Here is a 17,751-nt window from a genome sequence, read left to right on the forward strand (position 1 = left end):
AACCTCCTCTTGAAGACCCTCAGGCTAGGGGAGAGCACCACCTCCCTTGGGAGCCCGTTCCAGACCTTGGCCACTCTAACTGTGAAGAAGTTCTTCCTAATGTCTAGTCTAAATCTGCTCTCTGCTGGCTTGTGGCCATTATTTCCTGTAACCCCCGGGGGCGCCTTGGTGAATAAAACCTCACCAATTCCCTTCTGTGCTCCCGTGTTGAACTTATAGGCAGCCACAAGGTCACCATAGGCAGCCACAAGGCAGCCAAGCCTCCTCACTCTGAAGGACCTTCAGTTGCAGGAGCAAAATGCAGTGAGCTGGAGTCCTACTTGTCCTGCATGCTGCCTGTCCCTCTACTTGGCAGGAAGAGAGTGATGTTTAATTGGGAAACCAAAAGACTTGAGTCCCTTGTCACTGCCCCCTTCCTCTGCATCAGTCCCTACCCACTCAGGAATGGGACACTATTACAGGCTGAGACAGAGAATCTCTGTGGGACCCATGTCAAAGTCCTGGCACATTTCAGTGGGTTGGGAACAAGTCTTCATGCAGGTGTGCACTCTGCCCACAGCTTCTCAGGCTAAAAAGTCCTTTCACAGTTTTCTTAAGGTTTCTTTTGTGTGCACAGATTATCTCCTGTCCCGAACACTGGCTGCATCTGACTGTATAGAGCGGCTTCAGGACACACATGGCAAATACCTATCCAACTGCACAGGTGAGAGCTGAGTAGGCAGCAAGGCAGTGCCTGTGGAGGGGGAGAGCTCTGTGCACCATCCTTGGCATACTGCTGGAAATGGACCAGCAAAGGATAGGCCAAACTTTGGAAGGCCAGGCTGAGGGTCACAATGCACAGGGATGGCTTGTGCAGGATCCAGCATCCCTCCCGAATGCTCCCACCCAGTCTACTGAGCCAAGCCTCAGACCCCTAGCCATAGGGTCAGCTGTGAAGAAGGTTGGGACAGGAGGGCCTGCTCTCAAATGAGTATCTGTGGAGCAGGCCAGTGCTGTGACCCTTCCTTCCTGAATAGTATTAAAGCAGGGGTGGACAAAATCCAGCTCGTGGTGGATTCCATTTCCCAGCAGTCCCTGCAGCAGTGGCTCCTTCTGGCTGCCACTGCTCGACCCAGTCCCAGTGCCCAGGCACCCTAGTCTATCTGCCCTGTACCCGTGCAGGCAGGGTGCATGGCTGGTGGCTGGGATGGGGCCACACCTGGGAGCGAGATGGGCAGGTGGGGCCGAGGAGACTCTGGGATCTTGGGGCGGTGGCAGTGTGGGGCTGGGACTAGGACAGAGCCGTGATCCACTGCTCACATGTCCCTGCAACATGCACAGGTTCTGTGAACAGGCATGCAGGGAGAAAATCATGGCTTGGCCTCCCAGCCCCATGCTGTCACCTCCCTAAGATCCTGGCCCTGGAGCAGCTCCCTGCTCAGCTGTGCACCCTGCCTGTGTGGCTCCCAGCCAGTCTCCACGGAGACCCCAGGATCCTGGAGCTGTGACGCTGCAGGGGCAGGGCAGAGCCCTAGTTCTGTGTCCCTGCACGGTCATAGCCTTGCACTGTCATTGCCCTGTGATCCTAAAGTTTCCATGGAGACTAGCCAGAAATCGTGTGGGCAGGGACTGCTGGGAAATGGAATCTGACCACAAGCTAGATACTCCATTTTGCCCACCCCTGCACTAAAGCAGCAACAGCTAAAAGCAAGCAGCTTTTGGCTCTGCCTCCTGTGACTCTCCAGAATGTCTCTGTTAGAGACATTCCCAGAGCAATTCCAGTAGAGGTAAAGGGAGACTTGCAGTGTGGAGGCTGGGCTGTTGCTCCTGGAGCCCAAATACTGCCTGGCTGCATGTATCTTGTGTGACTGGCACCATCATAACCCTGAGGCCAGTGCCTGACACACAGGATACACATCCATTGCTGACATTACCCCAGAAGGGGGACACCACGTTGTAGCTGCGTGAGCTTTGAGGGCTGTATTTACACCCAGCTGTGATGCCTTGTGGTGTTAGGAAGGTTTCTTCCTCAGTTCTTCAGGGCCATGTTTCACCTAGTCCTGGGACTCTTGCTTCCCTTTGGTACTTAATTGGCAGGGAAGGCACTGGTGAAACCTCTGCGTTGATTATAATTGTTGAGCTGAGCCTGTGTCCCTCACTTCCATCTCTCCTGCCTTCAGATGTGAGCAGCCTGCTGCCGTGTGTGGCCATGTTTGCCCACCTGATCAGCGACACCATCTTGCAGGGCAGTGCCACTGCTCACATGGCTCCTTTGGAGCCTGCTGACCGTAAGTATTCTTGGCAGGGGGAGGGAGTTGTGACTGTTCCCACTGGCCACTGGCCACTTCAGCTACCACATGCCTTTCTTGACTGCTTTCAGTTCTGTTGGAGGCCTGCAAACAATGTGGGAATGAGGCTCTGCATTACCTCAGTGCCCTGAAAGACAAAGCATCCCTGGAAAATGCTGACTGCACACCTGTGAGAAACTGCCTGAGCAGAATCAGTGCCATTGGGGAGGTAAGAAGCCAAGGGGCTGCCCCAGGACTTGTTAGAAGCCGAGATACTTCCCTGATCATCATTCATAAATCTGTCTCTGTATTGAAGGGCCTCTGTTACATGAGACCGGTGCAGCCTGGGACCAGGGCAGAGGTGACTGGCTGCTCCAGGGAGAAGAGCACACATGCAAATAAAAGATTGGAATGATCCCTTTTCTGTGGTGTGGCCTGGGAAGGACTGCTTTTGGCAGCTTTACCTACTACTGGCGATACAGTGGGGTCTGGTTAGAGCAGTGGACTGGGAATCAAGATTTACAGATTCTGTCTCTGACAGAGCCACTGGCTCTCTCAGTGATCTAATGCAAATGTCTGTCCCTCTCTGTGCCTTGTGCAACATGGGCCTGCTGACCTTGGCTCATGTGCTGAGTGTTGGGAGGCTGTGGCAGCATCTGTGAAATGTGCCTCGTTCCTGAACTGGTAGGTTGCTCAGGTTGTTCACTGTTCCCTTGTCTTCTCACCCCAGGAGCTGCAACCCAAAGGCCTGGATGTAGAGCAGGAGGAGCTGGGGGACTTGGTGGACAAGGAGATGGCATCTACTTCAGCATCCATAGAAATAGCCACTGCCAGAATAGAGGTGAGGGGGACAGAAGGGCCTTGGCCCTTGCACAACTCCACTCCCTGCAAACCCCACCTTGAGTGCTGACAGCAGAACCCTGGTGCCAAAGCTACGGCAAAAACCTTCCGGTGCCCCAGACTTCACATGGCAGGCTCTCCCCAGACAGCAGCTCTAGCAGCCAAGCAGCATTCATGCTGGCTCCGTTCTTTCCCTGCATTCTCATGCACTGTCAGAGCCATGTTCCCACAGAACTGATTGGCCATTCTCAAAGTGAACAGGGGCTGTATGAGGTGGCAGTCTGGGCTAAGCCCACCACTCACTGTGACATGGCAGAAGAATCATCTGCTTTGCCCCCTCTCCAGCCCCTCTCTCCTTCCCACACACACATCCCAGAGCATGTGTAAAGGCACCCCATGCAATCAGAAGGTGGGATGAGGGCCACAGCTTCTGTCATCAGGGGTCATGCTTGGAGTTGATGATATGAAAGGTTTCCTGGATCCTGCATAGCCAGACTGGGGGACTCTGGGATACACTTACCCTGATTACAGTGCTACAGTATGGCTCTCTCCCTCTGTAAACAGGATATGCTCAGCAAGTCACGGGCTGGAGACACTGGGGTCAAACTGGAGGTCAATGAGAGGTTGGTATAAAGGAAAGATCTGTCCCTTCCTTATGTCTGCATTCAGAGTATCTACAGGCTGGGATACTCCACAGTTCAAATGCTGATGGCCACACACTTGCAAAGAGACAGCAAATGATTGTTTCTCCCTCTGTTCCCATTTCTTCCCGTCCTAAGTTATCTTTCACAGTGGCAGGCAGGGGTCCTGTCTGGACAGTACAGTACCAGGGTCAAGGATTCACACTGAGTAACTTAAATTTAAGGAAAAAACGCAAATTAAGGTGTTGGACACAAGGAGGAGGAGGACCAAGCTGGTGGGTGAGGAGGTTGCAAATCTGGGGCCACATGCTATTAGATAGAGAGAAACCATTAGGGATACAGAGACCTGTCAATGGGCAGTGAAAGTAGAGGATGTGCCTCAAGCAGCGTATCGGAGGTGGGGATTCTGCTCCACCTTCAGACTCACCATCTGCCAGCTCTGTCATACTTCTGCTATCCTTAGAAGCAGCTGATGCCAGAGCCCTGTTCCCCATGAGCCAAGATATGCCATGTGCTATACTAGGTGAGGCACGTGTTTCCTGACAGCTACAGCAGTTTCTGTGGGTAAGATTTCCACACGGGCAGCACTAGGCCAAGGAACTGCTTAAACTCAGAGGTCTTGTGTTGGCCTCCTGGCACAAGGATGAACCTCATTCTCAGTGAAACACATTCCTCTCTCCTCAGAAGGAAAGGGCAAATCTTGTAAAAGATCCATAGCACTTCATGTATCTCCCTTTTCTATCAGTTGGCTGAGTGGAGGAGGGGAAAACGGGTAAGGTGGTGTAGTCAGTGTGAACCATTTGTGTTTTCTGTCAGACTGGTCAGTACTTAGGGAATCTATATTCTGCAGTGGGTGCATCTAGATCCTGTCTTTCTGGCTATTCTAATTGTTGTAGGAGGGTTGTCTGAAGCCAGCTCAGGTTTATATGTTTATTTGCTTTCTGCCTGCCTACAGTTAACTGCAGTTCATGAAAAATCTCTTACAGGATCCTGGGCTCCTGCACAGGCCTGATGCAAGCTATCCAGGTGCTAGTCCTGGCTTCTAAGGACCTCCAAAGAGAGATTGTGGAGAGTGGACGGGTAAGGCAGGCTTTACCTCAGGAGTATGTAAGTAGAGAGCTGCACCTTACAAGCCCTCTGTCTACCACAGTGGCTCAGCAGGATGGCTTTTGTCCTCCTCAGGCATCTCTAGCAGATTAAGGCCTCTGGAGTAACGGAGGCCCCTGATTTAAATTAGAAAAATACATTTGCCCAAAGAAGGTGTATGAGTTTCACAGTCTTAGTTGCTGCTAAAGCATCTGCTAGGGGTGGCAGACAAGAAGCTAATGGTCAATACTGACTTCTGAACCAGGAGGTATTTTCCAAACATGGCCTGCTTTGGGCTTCAGAGAATTTAGTGAGGCCCAGGAGGTAAGTCAAAAGTGTCTGTGCCAGTCAGAGCCTGTCCCTTCCCATGTTGCTGTGTGGGTCCTGGCTGGCCATAGTGTTTGGGATTTGCTGAGCCCTGTGCTCCCAGGAACAGGCAAGTTAGAACACAACCAAACAAGAGTAAGAACAAGGAAAAGGGAGCCTTTGCGACTAGAAAAAACGCTTGGATGCATCAGTCCCATCTGTGAGGAGCTCTGGCTGGAAACCAGGGTTTTTCCATGCTGGGTAGCATCATCTGAATTGGAGAGAGCTTTACTGTCCCTATGACTGTTCTACATTGGCTGCCAGCAGCATGCTGGATGTTGCCTGTTCTGTCCTATGGAGCTGGTGGCTGCTGTATTGCATTCAACCAAGCTAGAACCCCTCCCCAGATAAACTGTTTTAGAGACGGGGGGCAGAAGCTGTGGAATCGAGTGTGGGGGTGGAAACCTTTAGACGAACACCTCGCTGGGGTCATTTGACCCCAGTACTTTTTCCTGCCATGGCAGGGGTTTGGACTTGAAGATCTGCTCAGGTCACTTCCGACCCTACCAACTATGAAACTATGAGATTGCAAGGGGGAAGAGTAATGGAGGTCAGGGGAAGGAGAGTATGAGAGCTCAGACATTAATCCAAATGGAACTGGGCCTACGTTGCAAATGTCTTCCACTGACCTGGAGCAGGTTCTATCCATGTCCCTCTCAGGCTTAATGTATGCCTAGCCTGTTAGGTGCTGTTGTTCCTCACTGGATGACTAGAACTCCTCCCAAGAACCATGGGATTTGTTGATACATGGGCTGCTGATTCTTCTTCCTCTTTGATTATGTTATGTACCCTCTTGTCTGCCCCAGGAAATGGCAAAATCCAGGGGTAGAGTTAGTAGGCAGGAGCCACAGTGACTGGGCTGCATTTCTCACTCGCTCCCCTTTCTCCAGTGCATGACCCTGGGTCTTTTTCTTTTTCTACATGACAGGGTGCAGCATCCCGCAGAGAGTTCTATGCCAAGAATTCCCGCTGGACAGAGGGTCTCATTTCTGCCTCCAAAGCTGTAGGCTGGGGAGCAACCATCATGGTGTAAGTGTCCATTGACTCCAGGGTAGATGCTAATGGAGGCTTTGCACTGAGTAACAAGAAGTGACAGGGGATGTGGGCAATCAGCTGGACTGGGGCAAGGGAGCTTGAGCACCCCTGGCATCCCTTTGCCCAGGACAAAAGCCCAAGGTAATTTTGTGCAGCGGACACAATGGGGAGTGGGATGGCACGTGTGCATAAGGATTCCATTCCCTTTGCTACCTTCCACAGTGATGCAGCTGACCTTGTGGTGCAGGGGAAAGGGAAGTTTGAGGAGCTGATGGTGTGTTCTCATGAGATCGCAGCCAGCACTGCGCAGCTGGTGGCTGCCTCCAAGGTAGGAGCCTTGATCCAGCTACTTTTCTTTCTCAGCGCCCAGTTTCATACATATACGACCAGCCACCTTGTCTGTTAAGGTGGAAGATCTTTGCTGCCTCTCAGTTGTTCAGGAAAGGAGAGACCAGCAAGATGGCCTTGCCATTTTCTTGGAAGTACCCTTGAAACCATTGTGGTTGCTCACTTCTGGGTCCACACTGTGACCATGATCTGAATGGCATGGCCTCCAGCAAGGATTCATGATCCATGATATTCCATCAACAGGGGCAAGGCAGCTGCTGAGTTAGGGCCCAGATTGCCATGAACATCAGCTACCTCTCTTCTTGGGGCTCAGGTGTGTGTCTCAGGCACAGCACTAAGAAGGATAAAGCAGTGCTCCTCCAGGAGACAGCCTCCCAGATGGGGACTTCCCAGCCAGCAGTTAGTGTAGTAGGGGCAGGACTCTCCCATCACCTCCTTCCCTTGGTACAAGCAGTCACCCCCAGCAATAGCCTCTCCCTCTGAGACAGGGGCCATGGAAAAGCCTTTACATCTTTCTCCCTATACTCAAAGCAGCTGTGGGCTGCCTGTGATCTAGCCTAATGTGCTGAGTACTCTCTGGTATTACAGAAGCTTTTCAGGGCTAGGAGGCAAGCTGAGATTGCCTTCACAGGACAGACAGCTGCTGTTGCCCTTGTTGCTAGCCCCAGACATGGCACATGGAGTGTGGCTGTTCTGTGATGATGGTCCCTCCAAGAGCCAAACCAGCAGACAAGTCATTTCCTTTCCTTGCTTGTCCTCCCCATTTGATGAGCTCAAACCTTGTCTTTGATCTGGCAGGTGAAAGCAGATAAGGACAGCACAAACCTGTCCAAACTTCAGCAGGCTTCACGAGGTGTTAACCAGGCCACAGCCGGGGTGGTAGCTTCCACCAAGTCTGGAAAGTTACAGATTGAGGAGAAAGGTAAGGCAGCAGGCCCTGGTGTCACTGGTTTGTGGGCTGCAGGCCAGGCCAGCCAGATCTTGCTGCCCTTTTCCTCCCCATTTCTTGAAGGGCTTATTCTTTCACCCTCAGCTCTTCATATTGTTTCTCCAATCACCATTTCATCATCTCCTTCCATTCATTCATTGCCCAGTTCTCCTACTGATTCATTCATCTATGCCCTCATTAACTGTAGTCCCCTGCACAGATTCCCATTAGTCAGTTGGTTGGCCTGCTCAGGATTCTCAGCATTGGGGAGTCTTTGGCTTCTGGAAAAGAAGACCAGAAGTAGAGAATATCTCCTTACAAAAACTTGTTTCCTTTTTCTGTAGACAGTATGGACTTCTCCAGCATGACACTAACTCAGATCAAGCGCCAAGAAATGGACTCTCAGGTAGGAGTGTAGTCTTATCCTATATAAAGTACTCCTGTTGTTTTCTAGCATGTTGCAGTCTAGTAAGATACAATAGGCAAATGCGCAGTGTTGCTGAGAATGTGTGGCTGGGGAGAGAAATAAAGAAAGTAACTGAAAATTCATTGTGTGTGCTGTTAGCAAGAGTCAGTGCTGGCAGTGAGCATGACTGGGGGAGGCAAGAATAGAAGTCCTGAAACAGTGCTGAGACCCAGGAAGTGCTGCTGGCCATCCTTGCGACTTGGACGAGGGAGTGAAATGTACTGGATGAGGGAGTGAAATGTACTCTGTCCAAGTTTGCAGATGACACAAAGCTATGGGGAGAAGTGGACAGGCCGGAGGGCAGGGAACAGCTGCAAGCAGACCTGGACAGGTTGGACAAGTGGACAGAAAACAACAGAATGCAGTTCAACAAGGAGAAATGCAAAGTGCTGCACCTAGGGAGGAAAAATGTCCAGCACACCTACTGCCTAGGGAATGACCTGCTGGGTGGCACGGAAGTGGAAAGGGATCTTGGAGTCCTAGTGGACTCCAAGATGAACATGAGTCGGCAATGTGACGAAGCCATCAGAAAAGCCAATGGCACTTTATTGTGCATCAGCAGATGCATGATGAATAGATCCAAGGAGGTGATACTTCCCCTCTATCAGGTGCTGGTCAGACCGCAGTTGGAGTACTGCGTGCAATTCTGGGCGCCGCGCTTCAAGAGGGATGCGGATAACCTGGAGAGAGTCCAGAGAAGGGCCACTCGTATGGTTAAGGGCTTGCAGACCAAGCCCTACGAGGAGAAACTAGAGAACCTGGACCTTTTCAGCCTCCGCAAGAGAAGGTTGAGAGGCGACCTTGTGGCTGCCTATAATTTCATCACGGGGGCACAGAAGGGAATTGGTGAGGCTTTATTCACCAAGGCGCCCCCGGGGGTTACAAGAAATAATGGCCACAAGCTAGCAGAGAGCAGATTTAGATTGGACATTAGGAAGAACTTCTTCACAGTTCGAGTGGCCAAGGTCTGGAACAGGCTCCCGAGGGAGGTGGTGCTCTCCCCTACCCTGGGGGTCTTCAAGAGGAGGTTAGATATGCATCTAGCTGGGGTCATCTAGATCCAGCACTCTTTCCTGCCTATGCAGGGGGTCGGATTCGATGATCTATTGAGGTCCCTTCCGACCCTAACATCTGTGAATGAATCTATGAATTCCTCTGATGACAAGACCCTTTCTTCTCCTCTAGGTCCGAGTCTTGGAGCTGGAAAATCAGTTGCAGAAAGAACGCCAGAAGCTGGGAGATCTGCGCAAGAAGCATTATGAGCTAGCAGGTGTGGCGGAGGGCTGGGATGGGGATGGTAAGTGCTCTGATGGCAAGGTTCTTTGAGTATATATGATATATTTTATTATACCAACTAAATAGTTGGAAAAAAGTTATTTGCAAGCTTTTGGGCACAAACACTCTTCATCAGGCATAGGGAGACTTTGCTGGTGTTATGTGTTCTCCAAGGTAGAAAATAAAGTAATTTACAACAAGCAGGTATGTGAAAATGCAAATGAGTGGAAGTTTGGAAGGCAAGATGGATTTTGAGCAGGTCATGGGCAGATCTGGACTTAGCTTGAGGTAGGTGGTAGGCCAGGAATCAAGGGAGGTGGGAGAACTTGTTCTTTGTCTGTTTCCCCTATACACAGCAACATTGGCCTGGGTGTGAGATCCCCGGCAGCTGCCACTTGTGCTATTTCATTGCCCTCTTGCAGCACCCAGCTTCTGCAAGCAGGGAAGTCAGATCAGGTGATTTCAAACTGAAGCCATCACTTCTCATGAACACTGGAAGGACTTAGGCAGTGGGGAAAGCCCAGGTCCCTGTTACCTGTGAGACCTCTGCTTTGGTCCTTCCTTAGGTATCTCAACCCATCTCTGCAGATTGCAAAACAAACTCTCGCCCTTGGAATATTATAGGAATTGCATCTCCAGTCCCAGGCTCTACCAGCAGGGTGCTATAGGGAATAGGGACAGAGATCTAGCTGTGGGGCAACTTCCTGCTACTCAAGTCCTAGGTTCCAGTAGCGGGGCATATTGTGGGGAACGGTCTAGGACTGGTTCCCAACCTTTTTATACTGTGGACCAGCAAACTATTTAATTTACATATTTAAATTTGATTTTTACATGGGGGGAGTTGTAAAGATCTGATTGGGTTGGGGCACTACAGCCATAGGCACCAGGGGACCCTGCAGGGGAGGGGACCCAGCTGGAGCTGCCCACGAAAAAGGGGTTCTGCTGCCTTCCCTAGGAGCAAGCAGCAGATCTGCCTCCCCACCCTCTGCCCCAGGCATTTCCCCACCTGCATTCCCCTGCTCCCAGCCATGGACGGGACTGGGGTGTCCTGCCCGGCCTGGTGCAGGCCCTGGTACCTGCTGCGCAGGCAGTGCCTCACCAGGTACAGCCATAGTGGCATGAGCGGGACAGGGCACACAGAGCTGGCTGCCTCCCTCCCGGGACTACCCAGCCGCCCAGCTTTAACCCCACATGTGGCTGCTGGCAGCAGAAGCCACAACCCAGCAGCCAACCCTTCGCGGCCTGGTACCAGGCTGTGCCCCAGCAGTTGAGAACCTCTGGTCTAGGAGCATGGTCTATGCAGGGGCTCCACAGACTCCCCCAACAGGGTGCCAGAAGGATCCAGGCAGGAGCACTGGCTATGGTAAAACTTCCATGCCATTCTGTCCCAGCACAAAGGACTGTAGAGAATTGGAAAGGGATATTGGCTGTGGTAACCATCCTGCCCCCATCAGGAGCAGTCATTGGTGCCCAGAAATGACTACTTGTAGGGAAAGTCTGCATTGCAAACAGTGGTGAGCTGGCAGTGGGCATAGACATACCTGTGCAGATTCTAACCCAGCTGGCTCCAGTACCACTAGCAATGAAGCTTTGGCAGGAAGAACTTCTACCTGCCTTGGGCACTGGCTACCTCCTCAGGGTCCCAGGTTGCACTGGTGCCCTGATTGCTGTGATTTCATTGCTATCAGTCCCCAAGCTTGGCAGGGTTAATACTAGCCAAGGTATGGCTATGAGCTGCAACCACACTTCTGCCATAGCCATATCCTAAGGGTGAACATAACGCTCCATTTCCCCTCCCCCCCCAGCTGCAGACTAGCTTCCAGAACCTGAATCTGCAATGGATGGATGCCCCTTCAGTTGGCCGGGACCCAGCTTGGTACAGCCCTTTCTGAAGATACACAATAAACTGGTGCAAAATCCAACCTGAAGCACATGTCCTCTGCATTCACAAGGAGCTTCCTCTCAGCACCATCGGTCGGGGCGGCCCAACCAGTCCTACAGGCTGGGAGGTGCCGACAGTAGAAGCAAGGCTTCCCCAGCCGTGGCAGTGCTGCCTCCCCTCCTTAGCCACAAGACAGAAACGCTGCATGTATATTTATTTGAGCTGCTTTGAGGATCTCTGGGGGCTTGGGGTTTAACCCTTTTGTTTCATTTTTTGCACAGACTCTCTGGACTGTTTCTCCTCAGCGACATCTGAGCTGAGCCCTGCCTGGTGCCCTGGCAGCAAAGGCTTCACTCTGCATACAACCGCTAGGGTGCTGCTCTGACCTCTCCGTGCTTCCCCAGCCCTGCCAGTGCACGCATTTAACTGGTGGCAAGCAAATGCCCTGCCAGAGGTCCATCCTGGTCTGAACATTTGGAGATGTAGCAAAGCCCCAAATGAGTTCTCTTGCTAACATTACTGGGCAGGCTCTGGGCATGGTGCTGGGCATTTGTGCCTCCCCCCCACTGTGGTTCCCCTCCTGCTTGCTCTGGAGCAGCTGTACCTGTGGGGCAGGCTCTGCTAGGGCTGGGCTGTGCCTTTGCAGTCATCCCAGGGATGGAGTGGAACCAGTGCCTTTGCTGCTGGAAGAGGCCTGACAGGCCTGCAGGCCTGCTCTCCCTTAAGGTCCTACCACACTGGGAATAGCCATCCCTGGAGCAGCTGACCCCACCTGAGCCCCAGGGGCCAGGGGGAACTTGCCTCCTTGAAGGCTGGTGCTTAGAGAGCCTCTGGGGTGTCTGTTTTGTTTGCTGTTGATTGCAGTGGATAGTTCACTATCCAGCCTCTCCCACAGACTCCTTCTACAGAGATAACATCTTTACAGTCATTGAGACCCCTGATGACTGCAAGTGGGGACTTGGCCTGATAGCAAAGGAGAGGATTTAATGCATTCTCAGCCTGTTATCTCAAACTCACCCTCTCCTGAGGAACAATTCTGTTCCCCAGCTCCAAGCAAAGGAGCAGTGGCCAGCTGGCTCCCAGGCCTTGTTCCCCATCCTTGTGGCATTAGAGTCCTTGATCACTGTGTTAGTGCCAGCAATAAACCATTGTAAAAGGTGCTTGGCCCCTGGCACAGGGAAGTGTCTGCCTCTGGCTTCCTGTTGCTCCATCACAAGCTGCTGCCTTAGCCCTCTGGGAGTATGCTGCAGCTGGACCAGCCCCTGCCCCCTGGGGATGTGTATACCTGCCCCACCAGCTCAGCACACGTCATAGGCTGGCTAGAAAGTGGAGCTGTGCCACTGTGTCCAGCCAGGCTGCAATCAAACACCCTAGGATAGGTCACCAGTCAGATCAGAATCAGTAGTGAGCACTTGTACAGATGGGAGGAGCCTTGAACGGCTACTAGATTTTGGCCGTCTCACCCTCTGCTTTGCCCCAGTACAGCCATTGGTTAGTGCTGAGCAGAAGCCTCCCCTGCCCTGGGGACCTGGTGCTTTCCCCTGGGCTACCTGCTGTGCATCCCTGCTGGTGCTATTCCTCTGCACGTTCTGATCACTGTGAACCTGCCTCACGCACCTGTGGCCCTGGGAGCTACCATAGGATTTTCTGGGCAGGGGAAATCGGGGAGCAGTCCTACCTCCCTGTCTCCTTTCTCCCATCAGTAGATTGAATGGAGAAGGCTGGGGTGTCATATACTGAAGGTGTATGTTATGTGCCCTCCTTTAGAGCTGGGACTCTAAGGGCAACCTGGGATCATCCAGCCATACCCTCCTTCCAGACCTGTCCCTGCCCATTCAGACAGCCTCGGCTGGGGCCTGGACTAGGGAAACTGCAATAGGCAATAGTAGTAGCCACTACATTCTGCCAACAGCAGAGAGCTTTCCTGAAGGGGAGAGCTTCTGGCACTCTTGAGTTAGAGATGCCTTTGACCGCCCAGGCAGACAAGTACCCTTCCTACTAAAATACAGGCAGCAATGCAAATGAGGACCAGAGCCAGCATCGCCCCTATGGAGCCCATCTATATATAGTTAGTGGAGGGTAAGCTGGGGGTGAGGTGTAGTTACCAATTCAGACCTAGCACAAGGGTGTCTAGCCCCACCAAATCTTCCTTACCTGGCCAGGGAATACATTCAGTCCATTGAATGTTAGGAAGTGCTATTACCTGTACTCAGCAATGACTTTGAGTGGGGATTTTCATTAAAGACAGACCCCATGGCAGTCTGACAGGGATTTTACATAAATCTGCAGAGGAGTTCCATGAAGGGAGGGTTGCAACTTTGCAACAGTGGAGATTTGCTTTCAGTTGACACTAACAAGAATGCTCAAGTCACCATAGTCTATCTGGCCTGTCTCTTGCCTTTTTGGAGCCTAATCCCAATAGAATCCATGTGCTCTGCAGTTTGGAAACCACCTAGTTACCAGGAAACTTGACCTGTTCCTGAGGAGCTGGGCTATCCCTGCTGCTCTCACTCACTCCCACCAGGTGTATATAACATGCGTGGAGGGTCCAACCTATCTTGAGTAACCCAAACTTTGGAAGAAGGGGCCAGAGTAAGGACAGCCACTAACTGCTGGCTTTGGCACGTAATTCCCTGTGCTGCCCCAGAAAAGATACAGAGTCAAGGTTACGGCCCTGACTAAATAACCAACCTCTACCTGCCTGTGTTCCACAGAGTGCTCTAGTGGGGTGAGACCTGCCACCACCTGCAGCAATATAGGACCTTCCGCTGTGGGCTTTCACTGCCCATCCAGAGTCTGTGTCCTCCACACATGGCATAGCTATAGCAAGTCACTGCTCCGTAATGTGCCTAACTTGCATTCTGCTGCAGGCCTTCACCCCTCCTTGCAGACTCAAGCCAAATACAGTCCCGCAGTATCAGTTCCAAGGATCATCCTTGGCTTCCAGGCATCTCTAAAGCAATATAAATAATCCCATTGCTTCAGTACAAGGAGACTTGGGTGGTCCTGAGAATCCTGCCCACCTGTTTCTGGGATCCCACTATTCAAGGGAACCCCCAACTACCTCAGGTTTCCAGGCTGTGGTCCAAACTGGGTTGTGACCCATGGGACAAACCGAGGAGGAGCAGAAGGGGTTTTGGAGAAGGCTTGGTGACAAAATACAATATCCGTCTCAAACTGAAATGATTTTTATCAATTCCTGTAAGTGATTAAAACAGGTCTTGGCAGGCATCTGGCTCATAAAGGGTTACAGGTGCCAGCTGTTTTCCAGTGAGACTTTTAATTACTGTTTTTGTTTTGGTTTTTTCATTGTATAATATGTTGTTTGTGTGTTTTTAATTTTTAAATAAATATTTTGACCCAGCTGTGGCCCAGGCTCCAGGCTTGTTTTGCAGTGGGAGCAGTGCTGAAGTATGACGCTAAGCTGGGAGCCGTGGGATTGTAGCTGCTACTCACCCTCAGGTTCCTGGCTTTCCTGAGGATGGTTCTCATCTTTACCCACCCCATACGAGGATAATGGTCATGAAGGACTCGCACCCCCAGCAGCTGCATGGCTTGGGTGGCATGGCAGCAGCAGGAGCGCAGCGGTGGTAAACGTGGAGCTCCCACAGATGCCACCAGTGCTGTCAGTAGCGGGGGCGGAGGGGGCAGTGAGCGCTGACTTGGTTGGTGACCAGCCACGGACAGGGGGCAGGGTAGGGCTGTGGGGGAAGCTGGCTGGGGGCTGAGGGAGGGAGTATGTGTTGGGGGAAGACATGGAGTGCCTGCCAGCTGACGGGCACTCCTGGTAGGGCTTTCCCCAACACCTTCCCCTCCCTTAGCCTAGGCAGGTGGGTGGGCAGACAGTGGGGTGGGGGGCCAGGGGCATAGTAAGTTGCATGCTGCTGACACTTCTGGGTGAGGCCCCGCTTCCCGGCTGGTACTCTCGGGGTGGGGGGGGCACCAGCACTCTCACCTGCCCCCCTGCCTGGGATCACTGCCTGTGAGGGGGTGCACCAGCACTCTCAGGGGGTGCATGTGCACCCCCGTGCACTCCCTATGTGTCGCCACTGGTCTGGGCCTTACAGCACTGGGAATACTTAATTTGCAACAGCCCAGTAGTCTTGCAAACAAGCCGAACTCCCATCAAATATGTTTTGTCAGGTAAAATCAACAAAGGCAAGGTTTCTAATCCTCAACTGGCCAAGTGGGCCTTAGCTCTAATAAATCGAAATGTGACTATACAAAAGGTCCCCCACCCATGCCTTGTCCCTTATGCCCTAACAGCATGGGGAGACACCTAGTGGAGCCACTCATGACTGCCCACTACCACAAACTACACCAGAAAAAACAAGTCCATTTGCTTTCTGCACTTATGATCCAGCTCTAGAAAGTGTGGAGGGTATTTAGTGTGGTTTGTTGATGGGTCTAGTTACTATCAGGAAGAGATACTGGGTTTGCAGCAATTAAAGTGGCTGAAAACAAATTCCAGCACAAGCCTGGACAGAATCAGTAGGAACACCTAATGGTTTATAAAGGATCCTGTGAACCCCATTCTGCTCAAGCTGCAGAAGTGGTGGCCATTGCTGTGGCACTGAAAAATTCCAGAGGCACCACTGGTCGGATTTGCATTTTCTCTGATTCGGATTGGGTAGTGCATGCAGTACTAGATTGGTTACCCTTATAGGAACTGAGGGGTTGGGTCTCTTCAGGTGGGAAACAAAATTACCCACACACAGCTACTGCGGTATGTGTGGAACTTAGCAGAACACCTCAAAGTGCCTATTAGCATAGGGAAAGTAAAAGCATACCAGAAGAGGTCATGGGTTGCTGATCTAAATAATCAAGCAGATGCCGCAGCTAAGGAAGGAGCCCTAAAAGGCCCTTTGTGGATGCTGTCCAGTAAGGTTGCCCTAGAAGCAGCAGCTAAACCAGGATCCACTCAGCCTGAACTTGACCTATGTGCATTGCAGGCCTCAAACCCTCAAGTCCAGAAGCTAGCGGAAAAAGGGGAGAGTGGACAATTTGGAAAAATGAACATTGATTGGTGCTGGCACAACAGGGGGAGGATGGATTGCCTATATAGGTAGTTCCACAGGGAGTAAGAAGGGAAACAGTGGGGCTAGCTCACAGAGATGGCCATTTTGTGGGAGATAAAATCTTCAAAAGATTATCAAATCCTGGCTGGTGGCCAAACATGAGGGAAGACATAGAACATGACATATACAATTGCAGCAAATAACCCAGACTTACAAATTGTAAAGGGACCTTTAGGTCACCAACCCATTTTAGGACCATGGAATCACCTCCAGGTAGACTATACCGATTGTCCCAGAGCAGAAAAGGATTGAAGTACTGTATGGTAGTAATGGATGCCTTCCCCAAGTGGGCAGAAGCAATTCCCACTCATAAAAATGATGTGCTAACTACTGCCAAAGTCCTAATGGCAGACATTTTTGCTCAGTTTGGGCTTCCTGACAAAACTGACTCTGATCAAGGTCCTCACTTTGTGGGGAAGGTAATGCAAGAATTTTGTGAGGCCCTGGGTATACAGTGATTTCACATCACAGGGCACTCTTAATCCTCAAGCCAAATTGAAAGAACTAATTGCACCTTGAAGCTGTCTTTGAAAAAGGTTACAGCGCAACAAGGCAAAGACTGAGATGAAAAGTTACCTCTGGTCTTAATGGCTATCCAAAAAACAAGCAGCCCAGATTTTCCCCACATGAAGCTATGACAGGATGCCTTCTGCACTTTCCTGAATAAATTGGTTGGGAGATGCCAGTCCAGATTCTTTGCAACTTCATGTTCTAAGTGACACTTGGATGGGCAACTTGTTAGCAACCATTTCTGAAACTCACCATCAGGTTGCAGCCACTCTGAAAAGAATTTATGCTCAGATGGACAAGCAATTGGGCCCTTTGTTAAAACCTAAAGAGTGGCAGGTGGGAGATCAAGTAATGTATTGAGCTAAGGGTGCTTTTTCTCCTGTGTGGAAAGGCCCAGTGTACATTGTTAACGAAGTCAGCCCTACTGTATATCAAGTGGTAATCCATAATGATAAGGCAAAAATACGCAAGTGGTACTACTCCTCACAATTGAAGGAGTGGAAGAGCAATAAGTAATCGGAGCAGAGCTCCTCTTCACTTTGTTTTTCAGATACAGCCCAGCGCTGAATCCCTGTCCCACGGTGGGGTGCACGAAATGTGGTGTACAGAAGACCCACTCCCCAGTGCCGCTCTCTGGCAGCCCAAGTCCTTCTGATGGAGGAACCACACAAAATCTCTGACAGCTCCAACCTGAACAAGATTCCAGCTTTTTTTTTATTAGCAAAAATTAGTTGTTTATATGTTTCTAGATTTGATGATTTTTACTGGAAAGTGTCAGGGCAATTGCTGCTTTATTTTTAGACTGCGCTGGGACAAGGTACTACTGATCAGTATGCAAGAAAATTTGAATCCCTGAAAAAGTGAAAACTTTGTTGGGCTGGTTGCCTATTGCAACCCACATCCTTAATGTGGCTTTATACCCGCTTGTGGTGGTCTTAGCTCTGGGGATCTTACTATCAACCATGTGCTCATTTGCCAGACAAGAAAGCTCTTGGCCAGATAGGAAGCTAGAGCAAGGGAGGCAGAGAT

General features: G+C 51.1%; 1 protein-coding gene across 7 annotated transcripts in view; it reads left to right on the top strand.

Annotated features, from left to right (window-relative positions):
- HIP1 (huntingtin interacting protein 1) overlaps positions 1 to 14,503 on the top strand; it is a 170,163-nt gene extending 155,660 nt beyond the window's left edge. For 6 of the 7 annotated variants that reach the window (XM_014609869.3, XM_014609864.3, XM_059717344.1 and 3 more), the window contains 12 exons: positions 617 to 703; positions 2,160 to 2,267; positions 2,360 to 2,496; positions 2,998 to 3,108; positions 3,672 to 3,730; positions 4,735 to 4,828; positions 6,129 to 6,229; positions 6,458 to 6,563; positions 7,382 to 7,505; positions 7,856 to 7,917; positions 9,163 to 9,274; positions 11,416 to 14,503. In XM_014609869.3, the coding sequence (XP_014465355.1) occupies positions 617 to 703; positions 2,160 to 2,267; positions 2,360 to 2,496; positions 2,998 to 3,108; positions 3,672 to 3,730; positions 4,735 to 4,828; positions 6,129 to 6,229; positions 6,458 to 6,563; positions 7,382 to 7,505; positions 7,856 to 7,917; positions 9,163 to 9,274; positions 11,416 to 11,519 (1,205 nt within the window). In that variant the 3' untranslated portion in view covers positions 11,520 to 14,503. Of the gene's footprint in view, positions 1 to 616; positions 704 to 2,159; positions 2,268 to 2,359; positions 2,497 to 2,997; positions 3,109 to 3,671; positions 3,731 to 4,734; positions 4,829 to 6,128; positions 6,230 to 6,457; positions 6,564 to 7,381; positions 7,506 to 7,855; positions 7,918 to 9,162; positions 9,275 to 11,057; positions 11,175 to 11,415 lie in introns of those variants that run through there. The other variant, XM_059717345.1, reaches the window with a different exon arrangement.
- The last annotated feature ends 3,248 nt before the right edge of the window (positions 14,504 to 17,751 follow it).

Source organism: Alligator mississippiensis, chromosome 14 (assembly GCF_030867095.1).
Source record: "Alligator mississippiensis isolate rAllMis1 chromosome 14, rAllMis1, whole genome shotgun sequence".
Lineage (NCBI taxonomy): Eukaryota > Metazoa > Chordata > Crocodylia > Alligatoridae > Alligator > Alligator mississippiensis.